We start from the raw sequence: 22,119 nt of genomic DNA on the forward strand, positions 1-22,119 counted from the left end.
CACAGGTAGGGTAGAGTGCAACAGAAAGAAAAACTTCCATTCTGTGATGACAGAAGCTATCAGAAAAATATTATCTTTTTTGTAGTATAATCATTAATTATTGATCTAACACTACATACTGATATTGTAGTTGATGCAACCTATTTCCCAATTCTAGCATTGCTAACTACAAAGTATAGGGGTTAGCATGTTTTTTATTTTACCACCGTTTAGTTTTAGGTGAGCATCTGCTGTCTGAAGACTTCTGATTTAAAATGTGTTAAAATTTGAGTACTCTACATGGTTTTGTACCATATCAATCAATAAAAAGACATTAGAAAAGATTAAACAATTTTTTTTCTAAAACATTGTTTTAGTAGAAATAAACATAACGGTAAGCTAAGAACATTGTATCGGATAGCTTTATGTGTAAGCCACCAATGAAAGCGAGTGATGCAAAAATACATTCCTTTTCCTGCTTTATTCAGTTGGAGGAAAAAGTCAGTTGGCAAAGAAATATTTAGAAAAACAAACAAAATGTTTGAGATTCCAACAAAGGGGAAAGCAGTTGAGAGGTGCTGGCAGACGTCTTGTTTGTTACTGATATTATCAAACTGTGCCAAGAGAGACAGAGCTCAGAAAAAATCTGGAATTATTCCATCTGTGTCATTGTCATTGATTCAAAAGGAAATATCATCGAACAGAGTATGTGATGGATGCTGCTGCAGAACTTACTGGTGCATGTTGCACTGTATGATTTTGCGCCATGCTTAACTGAATGCTGATGTTTCAGTCTCCAGAATGAGGCAAAACAGACCCTCCAGCTGCACAACCACAAGGGTCTCAACATGCGAACCCCTTTCAATGTTTTGATTGCCTGTGCCTCAGTGTTGTAAATCAAATTTGCATGTGATTTTAAAAACACGCCTGTGTGAAATTGTCTGTAAATGTACCTTTGGAGTTAACACAAAAACTAAAAAAATAAATCTCTAGCATTCACTGTTAATTGGTCCATCTTGGTGAAAAATGTAATTAATGCTAATATAGACTGTATGTGTCTTTCGCAATCAGAAATAATTACAAACATCCAAATCTGTTTTTCTAGTAAATGAGGGAAGTACATATGAGCTTTCTATTGGCCAAAAGACTGGCGGTGTGCAGCAACAAGTGGGGAAGGGGCATTACTGAATCTCAGTAAAGGGAGTTTAAAAAATAGGAACAGTACATGAATAACAATTTGTGCAGTATAGAAGTCCCTTTAAAAAAAACTTGAGTGTGTCTTGATATTGTCACTGGACATAGGCCTGTTTTCATCATTTCTAAACTTTTCAATCCTAAGATCATAATAGTAGAATGAATGAATAAATAAATAAATAAATATGAACCTTTTTTAAGGTTCTGTGGCACTAGTGGTCTTGATTCATCAGTAGCTAGAAAGGAAAAATGGCAGAGAGAAAAGGCGAGAATATGCAGTAGAGAGCCCAGAATCAGGAATCAAACCAGGGACAACTGTGTGGAGCACTACGGCATGTGCTGCTGAACCATGAGGAGTCCTGACATTTTATTTTCTAAAGGAACTTGATAAACAATTCTACCAAAGGAGTAGTTTTAAAAATATGACAAATCTCAGGAGCGTCACTGCCTAATGCCACACTTAGAGGCACAATTATAATACAAGGTGACAGGATGAAGTCACTGAGGAAAACTATTATGCTACAGTATCTTGTACTCTTACTAAAAACGCCTACTGGGAGTCATTCTTGCCAGATGCCAAAACAAGCCAAACAGCTGAATTCTTTCCTATTCCTAAGGGTGAGACCAGCCATCCTTCAACAGAAACTCCCAATCTCATTCTGTTAGTCACTACCCACAGTTTAGAGTCAGTTAATTATTTAGTTTGTTATTTGATAAACACTTTCCCCAGCTGAAGTTTTGCAGGAGGAGGAAACTTGCTGTTCTGGTAAGCCCTTACTTTGCAGAAATGAGTGCTGAGATTGATGCATAGAGTTTATTACGTCCTTTTTGACTCACAAAATAGGAAAAAAATAATACTTTTTATGAAAAAAACATGGGTCCTCCAGGACTTCGGAGTTAAATGATTCATTCATTAAGCTCCACAGGGTAAAAACAAGCAGATTTGCATCCTGTGCTAGCATCAATCATCAGACTGCTCAGGTCCCTGAGCTTCTGAGAGTGCCTGCCATCATTCTGCCTCTATACTCTCAATCGTCCCCTCAAGGTTACTGCCTATTTCCTTGCTTTCCTAACAGGATAAGAGCTGCATGCTGAGTGCATCTGCTGGTCCAACGCCAGGCGGGACACACTTCAGGTTTCAGCCCCAACTGCGCAGGAGAAACAGTTAAAAGGTCTCAGCTGCGATGAGGAGGTAAAAAAAAACAGCGACTGGTTTTGAATCTGCAGGTGTAATTATCATGGCAGGTGGGTAAAAGGTGTACTGGCTGGACAAAAAACACTTTGTGTTGAACTGACAAAAATGAGAGAAGTGGAATCGCAGAACAATAAGTATAAAAGATAACATTGTAAAATTAGTGAGAATAAAAAGTAACAGATGTTATCTGTTACACAACAGAGAAAATAAATTTGCCAAAGTGATAGTCTAGCCAAAGAGAGATGAAAAGATAAACAACGAAGCAATGGAAATGGTGAGACCAACTGAAAAGTCAACAGGGTTTAATGCATGTGCATTTGTCTTTTAAAACTTTAGATATGGTTTATGCTTCAAGTTTACAATTGAAGTTTACAATTATAAACTTCAATGTATTTTATTAAGATTTTGAGGAGAATTATTAGAAAAAATATATATTTTCTTGGCAATAAGGGCATCAATCAAAGAATCAGCAAAGAAGTTTATTGGCAACACTGGAACAGCTGCAGAGATTGACAGCGTATGGAAAACTACAGGAAAATGTGTTAGATTGGACTAGTCAAAGTCTGGGGATAAATCCAATTGAGAAACTGTGGTTGCTGGTACAGACAAAGCTAATATTGGTATGCCCAAATAGAATTGCAGCTGTAGTTTGCCCAAAGAGGCTGATTACAAATCAATGCCACATTTCACAAAATTCATTTGTAAAAAATGTTGAAAACTTGGGATCCTTCTACTTCAAAACTACCTTCTATTTGGTCTATGATCCAAAATTCCAGAAACATCCTTGTAACTTTTACGGCATTGTGACTATTATACAGATGAGTCAAGTTAATCCCATTTCAACAAAGGCCTAACTTCCCCACTTGAGCTTACATTTATCCCCACTTCCAACTTCCTAGCTTTGCGCTCTCACTCCAGCCACCAGCCACCTCATTCTGGCATGCGGCGGACATCAATGATGGATGATGCATGCATTAATCATGAACGAGAAGACGGAGAGATCTAAACACACAGTCCCGAGAGGGAAAAGGGGGACCAATGGTAAACAAGCTGGGGACCTCTGAGTGCCACTTAGCTTAACATTATGTAACGTCGGATTGAAAGAAAATGTTAAAGGCTCTGCAAGCAGGCAGCACTTTATCAGACATGAGCAAACACATCAGTGACCCCCAGCCGAGTGAATTTAAGAGCAATTAAGTTATGAATCAAATCCCAGTGCATTTGTATTAAAATGATAAATCTTCTATCAAAGCAAAATTTCCAGACAAAAATGGGCCAAACAACATTCCAAGAGGAAATACCTGGAAGTGAAAGTGTCAAACTCTGCTGCCAACCTGGCAACATCCTGAGGGATTTAAGTACATGGGCCTGATTGATTCAATTACACTTGGACACCTCAACACTGTCTGTGCTGGCAAGGCGACTGTTAGCAAATCCTCTGGACGAGGCTCCAAAGTGCCGCACTCAGCAGTGCCTCTATTAAATCCATCTACACACACACACACACCTGCCTCCTGCCCCACATGACTGCTGGAGTTTGACCGTCGATATGCTATGGCACAGTTAGTGCCATGCTATTCATTAGGCTTGTCTGTGGAGCCGTACAGGAAGAATTACAAGCCAGTAAGTACGAAACAGCAATAAAAAGGGGCAGATCAATAAACGTTCAAGCTGGATTTTTAAGTAAATGCATGTCACAGACAGGAAGGGCACTTTTACATCAAGACAAATTTCACAGGGTGAGCATGCTTAGAGTCAGCTTGTTCCATTTTTATGAATAGCAAAATACCTCTAGATGTTGATAGCCCTTTAGTCAGGTTACCACAAATCTCAACATGATGATGGAAAACCAGAATTAATAACTGTGATGCAGAATAAAAAAATAATAATTAATTATTTTAAAATAAATGCCTGAAGAGTATGCCTTCTGTAGTCTGATTCACCTAAATTAGACACACAGCAGCCAACTGCCTTCAGAAACATCTAGTTTATAGTCTACATGTGTGTGTAATTCAATTCAAGTTGAAATATTGCTGTTCTGTGGACGAGCCAAGAGGTCTGTTGGAGAACACCAGAGGAAAAAAAACCAGCATCATAAAGACTAAAAAGCAAAAGAAGACATGCCTGAGACAGATTTTTAAAGCATAGCAAGGTTATAAAACAATATTCTAAGGTTTGAACATCCTATAGAGCTCTGTTGAATCCTCCATCTCAAAATAGTTAAGAGTATGGTACAACTGTAAACCTAGTAAGAAGACTGACACCATCCACTCAGCTGGGAAAGGAGGCATTTATTCAAAGAAGCCGTCAAGAAGCAAATACTAACTCTGGAGGAGCTGCACAAACCAGGTGGGAGTTGTAAAGAGGACAACCTCTGCAAATCTGGCCTAAATGGAAGAGCATCAAGAAGATAAATGTACAAAGTCCCATTCTTTTGTTAAGCCTTGTCGTAAACGCAGCAAACAAGTGGAAGAAAATGCTCTGGTAAGCTGAGCCCTAAAACTGAACTTTTTGGCCTAATTGATAGATTTTTCCGAAACCCGAAAGGGCCTGATGAAAAGAAAGAATAACAGAAACACTAGGACTGTGGTGATTTTTTATCCCTGTCAGCATAATGACCCTAGATTCCACCAGAACTACCAAAGAATGGTTTGGATCAAAGCACATCCATGATAGAATGGCTTAGTCAAAGTCCAGACATTAATCCCAATGAGAAAATGTGGAAAGAATGAACAATTTGTTTTTATAGATGTTTTCCATACTGTAAGAATGAGGAGTTATTTGTATAGAAGGCTGTAGGGGGGGAGGGTCTATAAATCTGTTAGAGACATTCCCCCAAAACACCTGCAGCTGCACCTAAACCAGGTGGTTTACTAAACGTGACTCATGGGAGCTGAATACAGATACTTGTACTTTAGGAGAAAAAAAAAACTGAAGCCATGTTTTATTTTTACTTTTCTTGTACTTCACAGTAGTCCACTTTATGTTGACCCGTCATAAAATCCCAATAATATACATGTGGGGGGAGGGAAAAGTTTAAGGAATAAGAATATGTTTGGCAAGGCATTGTATTTGGTATAATACAATAACAACCTGTTTTGTTTTATAATACAAAACAGTTCTGACTATAATGATCGGCACCCATTTATACCCGCAATATGAGTCAGGGCGCACACGCAAGCAAATTCACCAGCAGCAGCAACAGGCGAACAGACAGAGAGAGCGCATCTTATTCATCCAGCATCAGTCCCATTTTCAGTTTGCACACCCTCTTCACACAGCTGGTGGAGAAATGACGAGAGGACACCCACCTGGTCTCACGGTCTTCAGGCGAATGGGCTCCCGAAAGTGTCTGATGACAGCCAGCGTGTCTCTGTTGGTGAGTCCGCTCACCGGAGTGCCGTTGACCTCCAGCAGCACGTCCCCACTGCCGGGCAGCCGCCCGCTGTGGCACACCACCGCCTCCGGGATCACGCGTCCGATGTGGGGGAACTCTCCGAGCTCGGCGCCGCCTCGCACCTCTAGGACAGCGGTCAGCTCCACGGAGCCCCCCCAGGACACGGAGCACTCCTGCACTTTGACCAACCAGTGCTTTTTCTTCTTCAGTGTCTTGGACATCGCCGCTTGATGGGCTTTTTGGGGGGTCGCTTAGGAGTTGAAAGTCCCGGGGAACGAGTGTCCTCTTCAGAAGCAAAATCCTATTTGGACCCTCAGAGCGCTCTGACGCACGGCTCGATCATTCCGGACCAGAGAAGTTGAGCCTTGTGTTTTGTGTGGTATTCCATTCCAGAGGGGGAAATAAACAAAAATCCTTGTCTGTGTAACCCCTCCGAGCTCCCTGTGTGCGCGATCCTTCCTCTGAATTACAGGAGCATCGTCTGGAGCGTGACACCAGCTGCGTCAGTGCCGCAGTGGAGCGGAGAGTGCTGCTTCTGATGCTGGGGCGGCTCGATTCCCCCCTCCACCCCAGTTTACAGCACCTGGAAAACAAAAACCAGCGCACTCCCACTGCTGATGAGCCCCCCGTGAGCCCAGATTGTGCGTAAATCCTGCGCCCCCAAAATATGCTAAAATCCAGTTCTGGTTCCAAGAGATTGGTGAATCCTGCCAGAAGGAGTTTGGAGAGGAATTTCAGGAAAACTTCCAAAACTAGTTTCTCGTAAAGGTTGGTCTCTTCAACTCAGAGAGGTAACTTTACCCAGAGCACCTGTTCTTCCTTCTTTCCTCCCTCCTCCTCTTCCTCCACTGTGACATCAACGAGGAAACCCCTGGAAACGGGCAAACACACCTGGCCCTCTTCTGACCCGATCGGCCAGCAGAACCCGCTCTATTCACCCAGGCTCCCCTCTTCCCGGTCTGCGCTCTCACGCTGCTTTTCCGCGCTCACCGTGGGAGGCTTTTTGATGCTGGTAAACTACGCAGCAGTATGCCACAGACGTGATCCGATTACGCTTCGCTCCATAACTTTTTTTTTTAATATATATATCCTTTTCCGCGTTTCTCTCCTGACGGCAGGGAGTTCTGACCAATTGCAGCCTGCGGGGCGGACTCAGCAAGTTTTGGATCGGGCCAATGGCGGGTGACCAGAGGCGGGCGTCAAGGTTGTGTTTGGTTTCCATGGAGTATTGTCCATACGGAGATTCCCGCACTTGGGACCCGTGTTTACACGTGCAACATTAAAGTTTAGAGTCTCATATTTAATTGGTTGAATGTTGTGATGCCTTCCTGAAACAATACGCTGCTGCGTTTTGACCGGTTTAAAACTTTATAACTTAATTTAACTTTCATGAGAGCAGTTTGGAAAACTAAAACAACACGTTGATGCCTTATGTTGTCTTTTTTGTACATTGCTGCCATCTCGTGGCAGTAACGCAAAGCGGTAGCTAGTTCTGGTTAGCTATGGAAAGTGAAGAGTGCCAAATTACAATAAACAACTTTGGAAATAATTATTTAATAAATACAGAAATAATGTTATAATATAAAAATAGAATTATATGAGCCTCAATTAATTTTATTTTATGAATTATTTTATGGTCGTGTGCTGAAGCACATTATGAATTTAAACTACTTCACCCATGAAGCGAAGTGGACGGGATTAGAGCTGCTTCTATATAGAGTCTGACGTCTCACTGGCTACTTCAAACAGCAAGTAAAGACGTCTTCGTCCAAGTTTGTTATGAGCATGACCTCAATATCTTCACTGGAAAGTGCAGAAATTCTTCTAAGCATGGTGGTGGCAGCATTATGACATGTTGTGGGCAACTTCAGTATGGTCAGGAAAACCGGTCAGAGTAGAGAGGAAGATACAGGGAGGTAATATTTAAAAAAAAATCTTGAAGAAAACTATTATGGGCAGAATTAAGCCTGAGCCACACCACATTTTTCTAACTTTTATTTGGAAACTATTTAAAAACCAGGTGCTTTTTTTTTGTACAATAAACTAGTTTGTGTCTTTATATATTGGGATAAAATACAAAAAAGTTTGTATGACGTCCCCACCTGCTGCATGCAAACCTGCACTGCCCTCCTGAACATGTGGACTGCCAGGAATCATAGCATTTTTTTCAGGTTGTAATCCATCTCTAAGAAGAGATATAGATTTTTTTCTCTTTACCAATAACTCTGCAGAACCTGGTGATTATTTTATTTCTTTTTGTTTTGCTCCTGTTTTGTTTTTCAGAAAGAAAAGTAGACAAAGGCCTACCAAACCAGTCCATTGGGCATCATGGTAAAAGAAGAAGGAAGAAAACCTCACTGAACATTTGATTCCAGACAGAGTTTTTTCATATTTTCAAAGTGATGAGAACATGACTTTTTATTGTACTTAAAGCCTTTGGCAACATTTTGAGTCAATTTTTTAAATGAATCACAGACATAAGAGTGAGCAATGTGAGTTTTCTAAATCCCAGTATAGTTCTCTAACTGGAGTGGCAGCAGCAGGTGTGAGCATGGTTTTTTATGTCATGTCTGTTTCTGTCTTAATCTTTAACAGCCTATCAGCTCACTTTCTTCAGCCAACATCCTTACAGATACAAGAAGTTCAGCCTGTCTTTATGACCTACTGATGACTTTTTTCAGTTCTTTCCCAGCTGTCTCTTGGGAGGTTCAAAAGGAGGGATGCATTTAAATTTGATTAGGTTTTTGTTGTGCTGTTCTCACAACGTTTTCCTGTACGGGTTGCTTCCAGGGCGGAAGATGTCACAAACCATGTGTGGATTCCTGAAGAAAAAACTTTTAATGTGGAAAGGCAAAGTCTTATGAAGCTTTTTGTGACCCAGTTGTTTAAGTTCACAGCACAGCAAATGACTAGGAATTTATTTCTCATTTTCTCCTTTTGAAGAGAAAGCAACATCGTAAAGAACTCCGATGGTTGATATGTTTATCTGTAATTGGTTTTACCCTCAGGAATACCTAACAAGATAGCATAGACCAGTAAGCTTTGACGATTCTGCCAGGAAACCTAAGCAAATAAATGAGAACTAGTTTGAAACTAAATTAATTGGCCCAGACCTCTGAGTTTGAGTGTCTGGAGTGGTTCTGGCATTTTCAGGATGCAGAATGGATTCAGTATTGATGGAGAAGTCAGCGGAGGTGGGTATCAAATGGCAGGTTGCAGACGGGATTTTGATGCAGTTCAGTATCGACAGGAGCGACGCGGAAGGGCACAAGGATGGCTGAGAAAGCAAATCACACAAACTCAAAATTTCCTTTTTCTTTCATCCTTAGCTCAGCTCACTGTTAACCTACAGGCAGTCATTTTAAAGGCTTCTTACTGTGAAAATGCAAAACCTTAAATATAATATTTGACTTCAAAGAATGTATTTTTGCAGCTTTCTCAGGAGTTAATTTTAGGGTGTTTTGGAAAAATAATGTTGAAAATTTGACTTTTTTCATACATAGGTTTGTTTTTGACATATTTTATTAACAAATGTTAAATTGATGTGTCATTATCTATCGAAACTGGTTTTAAATGAACGAATATGGACAATCAACAAACCCTGTAAAGGTACAAGAAAACCAGAGCTGCTCTATCAAAAAATTAAAAAACACATTGAATTAAATTTACTTAATAGGATTAACACAGTAAGACATCTCCCAGCAGGCACTTTTTGAATTCATCTACAGGCAATTAAAAATGTCTAACTTAATAGTCAAGCTCAAGTTGTTATTCACTGAAATGATAATGACTACACATGATGGCACAAAGTCATTTCATTCTCATTTTTTATTTTCAGAATATACAGCCTCAAATGTACATATTCTATTTCACAAAAAGATCTCAGTATTTTTCTTTCTTTCTCAAAATATACTGATTTTCCTTCCGCTATGTTCTACATTAGAGTGCCTTTACTTTCTGAAAACCTAAAACACCCACACCCACACCATATGCACTACCGAATGCACTGCAGTAAGTCTGTATGTTATTCTTGGAGACTGTCTTCAAAGCGCTGGTTATCAGTAAGTTGAAATTAATATTTTAAATCAATAATCAAAAAGCCAGGATTCTCCACATTAGAGCCATTCCTTTGTAAGTTACTCTAAATCTGAAACTGAACAAATTACAATTTATGGCTTAAATATGAGCTAAGTAATTTGAATTAGGAAGCTAAAAGAAAATAGATCTTTCAGGGCTCAGAACAGACACATTTCACCCAGTTACGCTTTGCTTAAATTTTAGGCTTTAGGACAAAGCAGTACATAACACTATATTCTCTCAATTTCCTTCTCACAGTGCAAAGGCAAAAAACACACTTTGAAACTAAACAAGTAGTGACAAAAACAGGATCCCTGCTACAAAGAAGAAAAAATAAATCTGTCCACCTCTTAAAGCAGACTGGCAATAGTTCTCACCTATGTTTCTGCAAAGGTGACATATTGTGCCATGTCCACTAGATGGCATCAAAAACAGTATTTAAAGTACCTACTAATGTAATTCAAAGAGGTAAATCCACACCAAGTGGAATTAATTTACAAATGAAAATTGACCAAAAGCCATCAATGTGAAATCAGTGATTTGTCAGAGAAAGACATATGAATGATGCAGTTTTGTTATGATGCCTCCTAAAACAGAGGCAGATACGGAAGAAATAGCATGAAGCTAACACAGCATTTCATAGACATAAGAAAAAGTAGAAAGTTTGTAGGTAAAGAAATGGTTGCAATGTGTAAATGTGGGAGTTATGACAACAAATGGACATGTTCAAACAGCAAATAAAATATTATGAATAACAGAACCATTATGTTAAATCAGTTCTTTTGAACTACTGTACATTTATGATCCCTTTATAATAGAACAAGAAGTCCGACTTGCAAAAAATTCCCAGTCACATATGTATAAATAAATGCAGCAGAGATCTGCTGTCGCAGGTTCTCTCCTGCAGAGAAACCTTTTGAACTATCTGTGATGTAAAAACACATAAAACTAGTTAACATAAAGGAAAGAAAATGTGTTATTTTTGTCCTATAGAAAGTTTTCTTTTTCTATCATCCATAGAACAATGTGATGTTCCCCTGCTGCTACATGTTCTCAACACTGATGATAAATAATACTGATGAAAGAAGATAAAACATGGAGGCAAACCTGATGAATATTCTGTTTTCAGAGCCTGCCACATATTGGTTGATTGGTGTTAATACAACAAAGAAGACAGAATACAAACAACCCATCCTGGCTCCTGTTTTCTAAGTCCTCTCAGTCAGGCGTCACATCAAAATAAAATAAAAGGGGAAATAGAGAGACTGTTTCCCATGAATTAACAAGTGTTTTTTCCATCTTGGATACTCCGATGGCAACATGGAGCATCAGCAACAGCAGTCTCTAAACCCGTGTTTTACTTTACAGTTTGCAGCTCCAAAGTGATGTGGGGAACAAAATATAGGAGCTGGACCAGAGCAGGTAGTACACACACGCAGGGAGGAAGGGAGAACAGAACACCATGGCAACTCCTGAAACAGAGAAGATAAAGGAAAATGAGAAACTGAATGTCAGAAATTCTATCTATTCATTTAACTTTCTGTCTGTCTGCCTGAAATAGATTAAATAACAAAATAGCCTTTTAATAATTTAACATTAGTAATTTAGATAGATAGCTAGGTAGATAGACAGACAGACAGGCAGCTTCACCATAATTAGCCAGTTAAAGAGCACACTAATAACTTGCTATATTGTTTATTTGAATGTTTGTTGCACTCCCTAAGTTTTGTTGGGCAGTGAGCCACATTGTCAAGTCAAAAATATGCCATGGACTAATATGGTCAAATTTCCACAAGTCTGCAAGCATTTTTTAAAAATATTTTTGACTCTTTTGAAGCTATTATGATTTTTAAATGACTTTACCTCCAGCATACACTACTTTCTTCCAAGTCTGGGACTCCAGGATTTTGTCATGGGGATAGAAGTTCTGACTGATCATAAATAGGATCATGGCCACTGCGATGACCCGCAGCACGCTCAGGTTTCCTCCTGACAGCAAGGAGGCACTGGCTACAATGGCTGATGAGTAGATGCAGGGGAGTCCGCGATACACAAATGGAATACCTGATACAAAACCAAATTGTGTTTTGATTAAGAATTATGAACTTGATCAGACTTTAGTGTAAACATTTGATTATCGTAACTCACCGCTTGAGAAGAAACAGAGACGGACAAACACAGATAGCACATAGCATATGCACAGGACGTTGTCCAGCAAATCGGAAGTCCTCAGCAGCAGAGATGTGGCGATCCCAAAGGTGGTGAAGTCAGCAAAATCATCCAGCTTTGCACCTAGATATAAAAGACAAAACACCAGAACTGCTGACACCTGGACTTCATTTACAGTTATTCTCAATTGCTTTGTTGATTTAGATTTGAGTTATGGATCGATCGATCGATCGATCAATCTATCTATCTATCTATCTATCTATCTATCTATCTATCTATCTGTCTGTCTGTCTGTCTGTCTGTCTGTCTGTCTGTCTGTCTGTCTGTCTGTCTGTCTGTCTGTCTGTCTATATATATATGATTAAGATTTATTTTTATATTTAACATGTAGATTTAGATTGAATATTTAAATTTAGATTTAATAGGTTTAGATTTACCATTTAGATTTTTCAAAATGTTATAAAATGGTAATATATAACAGATTTTAGACATTTCCATTTTATATGTAATAAAAGTGATAAAAGTTATTTAAATATCAATAAACTTTCTGCTAAATCTTTTGGATTCAGATTTTGACACTAGGCTCCCCCTACCTTTTGGACATGCATCAATTGATTCCATACAATTATTTTCTGTTTCACAACATTATTTGCTTATGTCACGTCAGTCAAAATGAAATACTCTTTCAGACAAGTATATTTTATTTCCTATAAAACTAAAATTCCTCATTTTGTCATGTAATTTCTCACATAAAATTTCTATAAAATACACTGAAGTTTGTGGTTGTAATGTGAGAAACGGTGTTTCACATATTTTTGCAAGGCACTTCAGCTACTTTTTCAGCTCTTCAGGGTGGAGATAGACAGCATTCCTGCCATGTGATAGTAATGTGTTGCATGCAAAAATCTCAAACTGGAAACATCAGTGTCAGCCCAACAAACAGCTGTTCTATAAACAACATTCTCCGCTCGCTTGTCTCTTTATCCCTCAGGAGCTCATAGCATGTTTTCAGCGGATGACGATGAGGTGATTCAGCCTGCAGCCCTCGAATGAACAGGTTGGAATCCCGCAGCCAGGGGTCAACAATTTTAGCAATTTCAGAAATGCAGAGAAGCCAAAGCAACAGGATAAAACAGACAATTGGAACTGGATGCCATAGACTTAGGCTGCTTAATCGGAAAGTGATTGTTCACTTGACAAAAACAACAATGTGCAACCTGCAAAGTCATGCAGAAAACAGCTTGTTTTGGCACACAAAGCGGCTAACAATGATGCACCAGGGAGCTATTTTAGGCTTTGGGGATAATATTGACACAGTTCAGGTGCAGGTGTTATTTATATTGCAACTTAGCATCTACAAAGTTTATTCAAAATACAAAAATTTTTGAATTAATAAATGTGGATTTACATCTATTTCAAACACTTAAAGCTTATTTATCCAAAAGAGTAGAGAGGTTTTAAAAAGAGTTCAAATGACATTATATAAAATACACATGATTCTAATCTTGGAAGCTCTGTAAGACTAACCAGAGGTTTTCACAAGCAGAGTTTCCTTTCACTGAATCCCTTTGTGAGGCCAAATTAGAAAAGTGCAGACAAAAGACTGCAGCAGACACTGCCAACAGCCCTACGGAAGTTAATCTTTGGTAAAAGTTTATTGACCACAAGCTTCCACTTACCCAGTGCCGAGCAGGCATTGAGTCGCCTGGCAACCGCTCCATCTGCCAAATCTAGCAGGTACCCAATCAGAACCAGCCAACATGCCGCATGATGGTGCCTGAACAAAACAAATGAGAGTAAAGTTCTTCTATTTGCTGACAGAAAGTCTTTTCTAAAGGTAAAATGTATGCCATGTTTCAAAAGCTAATTCTGTTTATGTAGGTAAAATGTTGCTGATGAATGTAGTGAAGTATATTTACTTGCAAAGTGCTCAAAGGTCTTAAGTTTTTTCTAATTTTGCTACAGAGCAAATGTGGAAAAAGGTGCAGGGAATTTACTTTTTAGTTTACATGCAAAAGGTCATGTCAGGTGGAAAACTAACACTGAAAATCGCCAACATGATGCTATCACCAATGTAAAAACAAATTGGTAATAGCATCATGCTATGGCAGTAACTTTCATTTCCAGATGTGGTGGGGTTTTTTTTTGGCCATATCAAAATTGGTTTATTTTCCAAAACTGCAATGGAAACACTTTTTTTGTATCACATGCGTCACTTGATCAACAACCAGATATTGCCATTGGCACAAACCATGAAGAAGACGACAACAAGAAGTATTTGGAGGATCATGGCGTGGCTTGTTTCTTAATGATTCATTGCATGAACAAATTTATTCAGATATGATTTTCATTTAAATTCGTATTTAATGGAAACACTGGATTGCGAAATTGTAATTTATGACATCAGCGCAATATTGACAAAGATTTTCGCACATTTGCAATGGAAACAGAGCTAGTGAGACAAAAGGTTCAAATGGTATGATTCATTTTTCAAAATGCTCTATTTAAATTCTATGTTCAGTTTTTCACTGTGTTTTGCTTTTGTCCTTCTGAGCACAGTTTGATTGTTCTGCGTGGACACATTCGTTTTATATACATTTTGCTCTTCCTGTGCCTGTCTTCTCTCTCAGATCATAAACTCCATTAACGGTGTGTTTGCTCACCCGTTCAGGCTGCTGAGGATGGAGGCCATGCCCATGACCATGTTGGCCATAGATAGAGCATTAGCAGCATTTTTCCGTGCAAACTCCTTGATTTGGAGTCTTGTAGCATGATCGCTCAGGAGGAGCTTGTTGGCATACTGGAAGAAATCTGAAAGCAAACAACAGCAGCAGTTAGCAGTTCTTGTTGAATCAACAATACCCCACCTTGATCGGATGAGAACACCAGCCGACCTTCTCAATGGGAATAGCTTACTGATTTTATCTGAGTCTGAATCAAACCTTAGAGAGGGCTAGGTGCTGTAAATACTTCAATATATCTTCCATTACAGGATAAGAATATTACTCACCAGTTAATAGGGAAAGAAAACATTACTCCCAAACTGATGGCCCCATCTGATGTAAAAGAAGTGACTTACCAAGCTGTTTGTTTATTGGACGGACATCAACCTTACGATACATTCATCCGTTTTCAGATCAAAAACATGTGTTACAATAAAATCACGCAGTTAAATTTGCACATCCAACACCAATCTTTGTTTAAATACTCAGAAAATCTCAGCATGTGTTAAAAGATTTTTTTAAAAACTTTTTTAAAGCATCATGTTGGCATGCAAGAACGTGCTAATTTGTAGAAAGTACTTGTTACTGGTCAGCATTTACAAATGAATACATTGGGGATCAAATGCTGGTGTGGGGGACAAGCTAACAACGTGTGGAGGGTTACTGTGCACACACATCTGGCTACCTTCATAGAGAGCTACTAGCTGCTAAACTGACACATATACAACATGAGATCGATTAGCCTGTTAACACTGACCGAGAAAAAGGATGTGGCAGAAGCGCTCAAACAGCTGACTGTTTAGATCAATTAATAGCACTTGGACTTGGGCTTTAATGGAGGGAGTGACAGTAGGGTAGGTAAACACAGAATCTGGTTATTTTTTCTTTGGGTAAAAAGGATTCAACTCCTCCTGAGTTATTCTATTTTTGTGCTGAAAATCTAACATCCAGTTGTGTTTTGTGTTTAGATTTAAGCTACACTAAGGGTAAAGACAGAATGCGGCGAACCTAATATTCATTTGTGCCACTTTTTGCTGTAGTATGAAGCTGGATTCCTAGATTTTGGGCCACTTACTGGAAAAAATGTTTATTATCAGGTTGAATTTCCTTCTAAACTGTTTCTAACAATTGATTTGTGTAGCTTTGTGAACTTTCTCAGACAGCAACTTTAAAGCCCAAACAATTCTCATCTATTTGAGAAATTCTTAGCATTTTTGATTAAAGTTAAAACTTGAACTGATTTTCATATGTTACTCTAGGGATTGTTGAACTGAACATTATAGTTTGTTACCTTTTTTCTTTAATCAAAAGCAAATTGAATCACATATTAGTCAGGAGCTCCAAAGAAACACCCCAAAAATGTTACATACCTAGGTCACAGTCCATACTTTATTTGTTCTCAAAGCAAATAGCAAATTTTTATATGTCATTTTCACACAAAATAGGTCTTTGGAGCCATGAGTCTCTAAAATGCTATATGTCAATGATGGCATCGAATGTAGAAGTGCATATTGTAAACAGAAAACATTTTTGTAAAGAGAAAAGCTTTTTAACTAGAATATTTCAAATGGCTGTGTGGCTGCTTATTAGGAATACAGAAATAGATTGAGTGAGCATTATTACTTTCTCCAAAAATCCTCAACACATTTTGAGTGAACAACATTAAAATGAGGAGGACAACCCTCTTGTCAGCCTTAAAAACTGACTATCTTTTTAATACATTTTTCCACAGGATTATTAAGCTTTTAGGTTTGAGGGATTGAACAACCCAAGGCTGAGGGAATAAACAAAACAACATTGTTTATGCCACTGCACTGGGTGATGCGTAACTGGACTGAACAGCTTGCAGGTGTTATTTGTGAGCATAAAGTTTCATGGATAAGAAGATGTGTTGTTTTAGTGTGACTTTTTCTTCTTCGTTACACTCTTTAACAGCAAAAAGTCAGTTAACTTCGACTGAGTTAGAAATTAAATGAATAATCCATTTATTTTACGTCATTATCTTTAAGGTCTCCAAGTTACTGTATTTAAACAACATTTCTCCTTATATCCTCTCTCTTACTTGATAAATTGTCAAATGAATTTTTACCTTATGAACCATAATTATAAGTACATATATTGAAATAAATATACATACCATAAGCTACAAGCACAACAACTATAAAGATAAAGTTTTAATTTAAAAAAAAATTTGCATTTTTCCTGATAACAGGACTGCTAGCATGTGATAGCATACAAAAGGTATGAAAGCAGGAGGAATTGAAAACTTTTTTCCACAGAGCTTTATCTTTAGTTAATGAGCAATTATACATACTGCTATTAATTTGCAGTATGTATATTTACTATTCACCATTTATGATTATTGTCAGTAAGATACAAATTTGCTGAGACTGCCTGATTCCAGCCAAAAAATGACCGTCACAAGTATTATGCATATGCTATTCTTTTTTTTTGGTTTACTTTTTTACATAAATCAAGTAAAAGAATACTTTGTTTTCTCAATCTCCTCGCTTCTAAGCAAACCGTATTCTCTCAAGTCATGGTGCTGATCCAAGAGAGTATGCACAGATATTGACCTGCAATTTTTTAAATATTTTTTTATTGTTGCAGTAGCAACCCTTCACGAGATTTTCTCCCTGAACTTCCTTTGATTCCAAAGCCAGGCGAATGCATCTGAAAGAAAACAGTGTATGAGACAAAGCACACAGCCAACAACAACTTTCACTTGACAGCATGCTTTTTTTCACTATCTCATGTTGGACTTTATCCTAAAGTTACCACTTGGCATGTTAAATAACTGTTTTTATAGGAAAGCAGAACAATAGTAGTTGCAGAACAGTAGTTAATATATTTTAACTTTAAACACAGTGAATGTCAGTACAGGTGTATAAAAATCTGTGGGGGTTATTGTGATCACTTGGCTGGACCTTAAAAGCAAAAGACAAATCCAGAACCAAACAGTGCCAATTTAAACCAGGTCTCTATTTCTGGATTCCTGCCTAATTAGTGCAAAGCATGATGGGTAGGCCCTTGTTATGTAATACCCTGCCATGTTACCAGGTAACAGCTAAAGAGAGTGCATGGAAAAACAAGGAAAACTCTCAACTCAGAGTGCACAACCAGAACAAACAGAAATGAACTTACTGAGCTAACTAAACAGACTACCTTTTCTTTATTAAACTGCACTATTGCCACATCTAAGATTAATCAGTTAATTAATTAAACATATTATCAAACAGCTGACAGGCTTAGCTATAAAAACATTAAACTTTACAGTTTGTATGCATCTGTCATCCAACTGTTCTCTGTATATTAATGAATGCAACAAACAGACAAAGTACACAATTGTAATAATCATCCATGAAATGGACACTAAATGCATTTAGGACCATATTTATCAAATGCATTTTGCAGGTATATCTCAATAAATTAGTTTCTTTATTTCAATAATTCAACGGAAGAACTGAAAATCATATATTGTAAATCATTATATGTAAATTGATTGCAAGAAATTCGATTATTTTTTCTATAAATTCTGATTATTAAGTAAGAAAACCTCCAAATTCAACTTCTCAGATGATTAGAATATGAATTAAGACCAATAGAAAATAGAGATTTTCAAAGATGCTGTTACAGTGGCAGATCACATGATGATGAAGAGGGCTGCTGACTTTATTTATATCCAGGATAAAGTTACTGGCAACCTGTGCAAAGAGGGTAGCCATAAAGAGTCACTGCTAAAGAATCTTGTGATATCTAACATTATTAGAGGTGAAAACTAAAGTATTTTTTGTACAGCTGACTTTTTCATTTTTACTTATTTATTATCATAATTTATTTATTTAATTGTGTCCTCTCCTGTAAAAAAAAAAAAAAAGTTTGAACCTATATATATATATCAATACCACAAGCAGAATTATTTTACTGTGCAGTGGTTCTGATTAGGAGCTGAGGTGAGAATAGAGGACTTACCAGAGGAAGGGGTCAGGAGGATCATGGTTCACAACTCAGCAGCTGAAAGAAAAGCAAAGCTCCAGTTATTGTTGTGCAGACGTAAACATTTGTGCTTATCAAATTTAAACAATATTTAGACAACAAAAGTGTCTTAAAATCAATAAAAACGTGTTTCAAATAGATAAATAGCTATATTTTGGAGATATGTCATGTAATAAGCAGTTTTAGAAAAAATGGTTCTAATGACAATCACCCCTAGCGTTGTAACTGCTTGTACTTGAAAATACATCACATCATCATAGGTGCACAATACTCTATTTTCTGAAGAAGAAAAAAACACACACAAAAAAAAACAACAAAAAAAAAACACCGTTTTTTAAAATCCAGACAATAAAATAAAAACTTCCACTTTGCTGGAGGTTGTAACGCGCACCGCGCTCTCCTCAGCATCAGACCTCCCTCAGCAGCGGAAAAAAATCCATCCAAACATCATTAAGACGCACAAATGCGCCATAACAAATCCTATGAAACTGCGCTCTGAAAGCATTCCCTCATATCAGACGTGAGAAAACAGTTCTAGTTAATTCAGAAAAAAAGTTTTATTTAATCTTACCTGAAAGGAGCTCCACAGTTTTCTTAGTTTACTTTAATCAAATGACGGAGGAGTGAAAAGTGCGCGCACACTACATGCCAAAATTTATTGTAGGTTACTTAATTTATTTCTTCTTCTCTTCTTTTTGAAATGCAAAATAGCTTACGTTTAATATTATTCTGTTTTCTGTGTCAATATCGTTAAATACACAAATGACTGCACTGAGCAGACCACCTGTCTATATGCTTGGTGGCCGCTATTTAAGCGCGTCCTTTTAAAGTAGCAGCAGTGACAAATCCGCTGGAATATTCCGAGCGGAAATGACGTAGACCCCCTCCCCCCCACTTGTTTTTACCCCAAACCCTGTGAGGTTACTGTGAGTTACAAAAAATGGATATTCAGTCAGACAGAGATATACCCAGGCTGTGTAAAAAGAAACGTCTGTTTTTTCTGCTGTCTGACATTAAATCAGATTAATGACCACCCTATGGAGTGAAAGTTAGTGATATAAACTATTTATTAGCACTTTTGTTAGCTATTATTGTATTAACTCAGAAGAACAAATACTGACTGTATAACCTCTGTTTGTGAATATATTTAATGTTTAAAAGCATTAGAAAGGAGAGTTGAACTTATAGTTGAATTTCTGCTCAGAATTACAAATATGACTGTTTGTCATCCAGGGTAGTATTTTCTAGAAACAATGAACGTTTCCAATAAAGAATGCAACGAAGTTGAATACGTCGTTCCCACGAGTGCCAGCGTTACATTCTTCTACTCTATCTGATCATACTTTTATAATCAGGTTTTATCGTGTTTCATGTTTGTAAAATGTGTAAATGGACACAATTTACAAGAAGTACATTTCCAAAATCAAATAACAGCACCAAACATCCAAGAGGATGATAATGCAACAAAAACAGGGAATTTGTTTCACCTGTAAGCATTAGCTGCTGACGCATTTATTCAAAGATGGACAGCAATTTGGTGGGAAAACAAAGTAAAAGAGTCTTAAGATTAATCTGCTTTTATAAGACTTTACATTAACTTGATTCCATTTTAAAAACTTTTTACAATTTTATTTTTATGAAAGAAAACAATCAAATCTGGCTTTTAGTCGTACATTATATTAATATGAGCTTTTTCAGCAATTGATAAACCAAAAATATACAGTTCACTCCTTGAATGTTTTACTCTGTTTACAGCTTTTACAAAAAAGTCATGATCAATAAAATTTGGCTTTTTGACAAATTTCTTTTACAAAAAAACCTTTTATGTTAAACTGAATGCTGATTTTTACAAAATGATGATAATTAAAGTAAAAATATTTAATATAAAATAAGCAACTGCATAAGTAGCTACCCCCCTCAATTTAGTACTTAGAAGAAACTTGGTATTTAAAATAAAGAGTTGCAAATTTTGTAATGAAACATTGCAGCAAACTCCTTTCTGACGCCTAGCTTCACTCCAGCTAAATAATCTCAAGAGAAAAGGAATAAAAATGACACCTTGTGATATTTCTCAGACCATGAATAGAAAGCAGCTTTGGTGAAGAGTCAGATTTCTCAGTTTGATAATACTTACTATTGGCATGCTGTGGAATCCAGTCAGAGTCAATTAATAGCCCAATGCTGCTTCAATAGTTTTATGTAAAATTTAGAGACTTTTAGCCTCAAATGTTGTAAACACACTGAGGCTGAATGAGTGAAAACCAGAGACAGTTTTGTTCTGAAGTTTCCATTATTCATTCTGTTACATAAAAATAATTTTGTCTTTCAATGATTTGCCTGAACCATTTTTTTTTCTTTTTATTGAGCCGGTGCTGTTCAGAAAACACATAGCTTCTGTAAGTTTTAAAGTAGCTTGTGCTAGTCTGATTAATGGTTGTCTTTCATACATGATCCAAGTTAAGCATAGTAACCTCCATACTTTTAATTTAATTACTTTTAATTAGCTTTTTCATTTCTGGCTTTGGTAAACTTGCTGATTAAACTGTAGGACTTGGGTAAAATATTTTGAGTGTCACTCCACAAGGTTCCTACAACAGTTTGCTGGAATTCTGGTGGATTCCTCTTTGGAGAACTGGTGTAACTATTCAGGTTCACAGGCTGCCGCACTCACACATACATTTTCAGCTATTTCCCCAATTTTTTCCCTATGATGTCACTCAAATAAGTTGTGTTCTCAGGTTTAACTAAGATGTTGTGAATTAATTAAAATCTTACAAAATCATTATACTGTAATATTATCTTCTGAAATAGAAGAAGGGTTTGGGTTAGGATCAACCCTTTCATACTGAACTCAGGACTGCTCTGTAATCTCTTATTTTTCCAGTTAGAAATCCAAATAATCAAGATTGTTACTCCAAAATATATTTGCTGTATTATAGTAGATATTTAGGAGTATTAAGCAAGCCCCTGAATAAAGTCCAGGAACCTGATTGTCTCTGTTGCAACAGACTGGTAATCTCTCCAGGGCGTATACTCTCTCTCCCTGGCTGCTGGAGCTAGGTACTTTCTCTCCAGTTGCAGAAAGAGAGCCAGATGGCATTTGTTGAACAGTATAACAGCCAGAAGTACGAAAAGGATATGCTATGTTTGTGTCTTCTTGAGAATCCTCTTTTGGAGAAAAGAATCTGTAAGTAAATCCATAGTTTAATTTTGCAAGAAATACATAATGTGGTATAATTCTTGGACATGGGTGGAATTTGACTGGGACTTTAGAATCTTTAGTTGCCAGTGGATTGCAGCTATTCCCTAGTCTGGTCACTTCTAACACAACAGAAACAAGTACAAGTTTTATCAGCACCATGAATGACTTCACTTAGAAAAAATTTGTT

At 37.4% G+C, this 22,119-nt stretch overlaps 2 protein-coding genes and 1 long non-coding RNA gene across 7 annotated transcripts in view; 1 reads left to right on the top strand and 2 right to left on the bottom strand.

Annotated features, from left to right (window-relative positions):
* magi3a (membrane associated guanylate kinase, WW and PDZ domain containing 3a) overlaps positions 1-6,889 on the bottom strand; it is a 142,441-nt gene extending 135,552 nt beyond the window's left edge. For 3 of the 4 annotated variants that reach the window (XM_032557824.1, XM_032557832.1, XM_032557840.1), the window contains exon 1: positions 5,680-5,986. In XM_032557824.1, coding sequence (XP_032413715.1) covers positions 5,680-5,986 — 307 coding nt within the window. Of the gene's footprint in view, positions 1-5,679 lie in introns of all 4 variants that reach the window. The other variant, XM_032557814.1, reaches the window with a different exon arrangement.
* Positions 6,605-7,069, top strand: LOC116716911 (uncharacterized). The gene is made up of 2 exons (XR_004338656.1): positions 6,605-6,777; positions 6,884-7,069. It is a non-coding gene; the product is annotated as an uncharacterized LOC116716911 (long non-coding RNA).
* A 2,506-nt stretch (positions 7,070-9,575) lies between these two features.
* On the bottom strand, positions 9,576-19,551 carry tmem269 (transmembrane protein 269). Of its 2 annotated transcripts, none has more exons than XM_032557866.1 (7): positions 19,302-19,551; positions 18,707-18,748; positions 14,675-14,822; positions 13,691-13,788; positions 11,991-12,134; positions 11,706-11,906; positions 9,576-11,314 (listed from the first exon to the last, which is right to left on the bottom strand). In XM_032557866.1, exons 2-7 carry the CDS (start codon positions 18,729-18,731, stop codon positions 11,205-11,207), a joined length of 726 nt encoding a protein of 241 aa, XP_032413757.1. In that variant the 5' UTR covers positions 18,732-18,748; positions 19,302-19,551; the 3' UTR covers positions 9,576-11,204. The 2 variants fall into 2 exon arrangements, with proteins under 2 accessions (XP_032413757.1, XP_032413768.1); XM_032557877.1 differs by having other exon boundaries at positions 14,675-17,407; positions 19,302-19,549.
* Positions 19,552-22,119: the final 2,568 nt, after the last annotated feature.

Source organism: Xiphophorus hellerii, chromosome 1 (assembly GCF_003331165.1).
Source record: "Xiphophorus hellerii strain 12219 chromosome 1, Xiphophorus_hellerii-4.1, whole genome shotgun sequence".
Lineage (NCBI taxonomy): Eukaryota > Metazoa > Chordata > Actinopteri > Cyprinodontiformes > Poeciliidae > Xiphophorus > Xiphophorus hellerii.

Coding starts and splice junctions, on each gene's coding strand:
- tmem269 (XM_032557866.1), bottom strand. CDS start 18,731: ATGATCCTCCTGACCCCTTCCTCTG. Junction 14,823..18,706: donor CCTCCTGACCCCTTCCTCTG/GTAAGTCCTCTA, acceptor GTTTGCTTTCAG/ATTTCTTCCAGTATGCCAAC. Junction 12,135..13,690: donor CAATGCCTGCTCGGCACTGG/GTAAGTGGAAGC, acceptor TTTTATATCTAG/GTGCAAAGCTGGATGATTTT.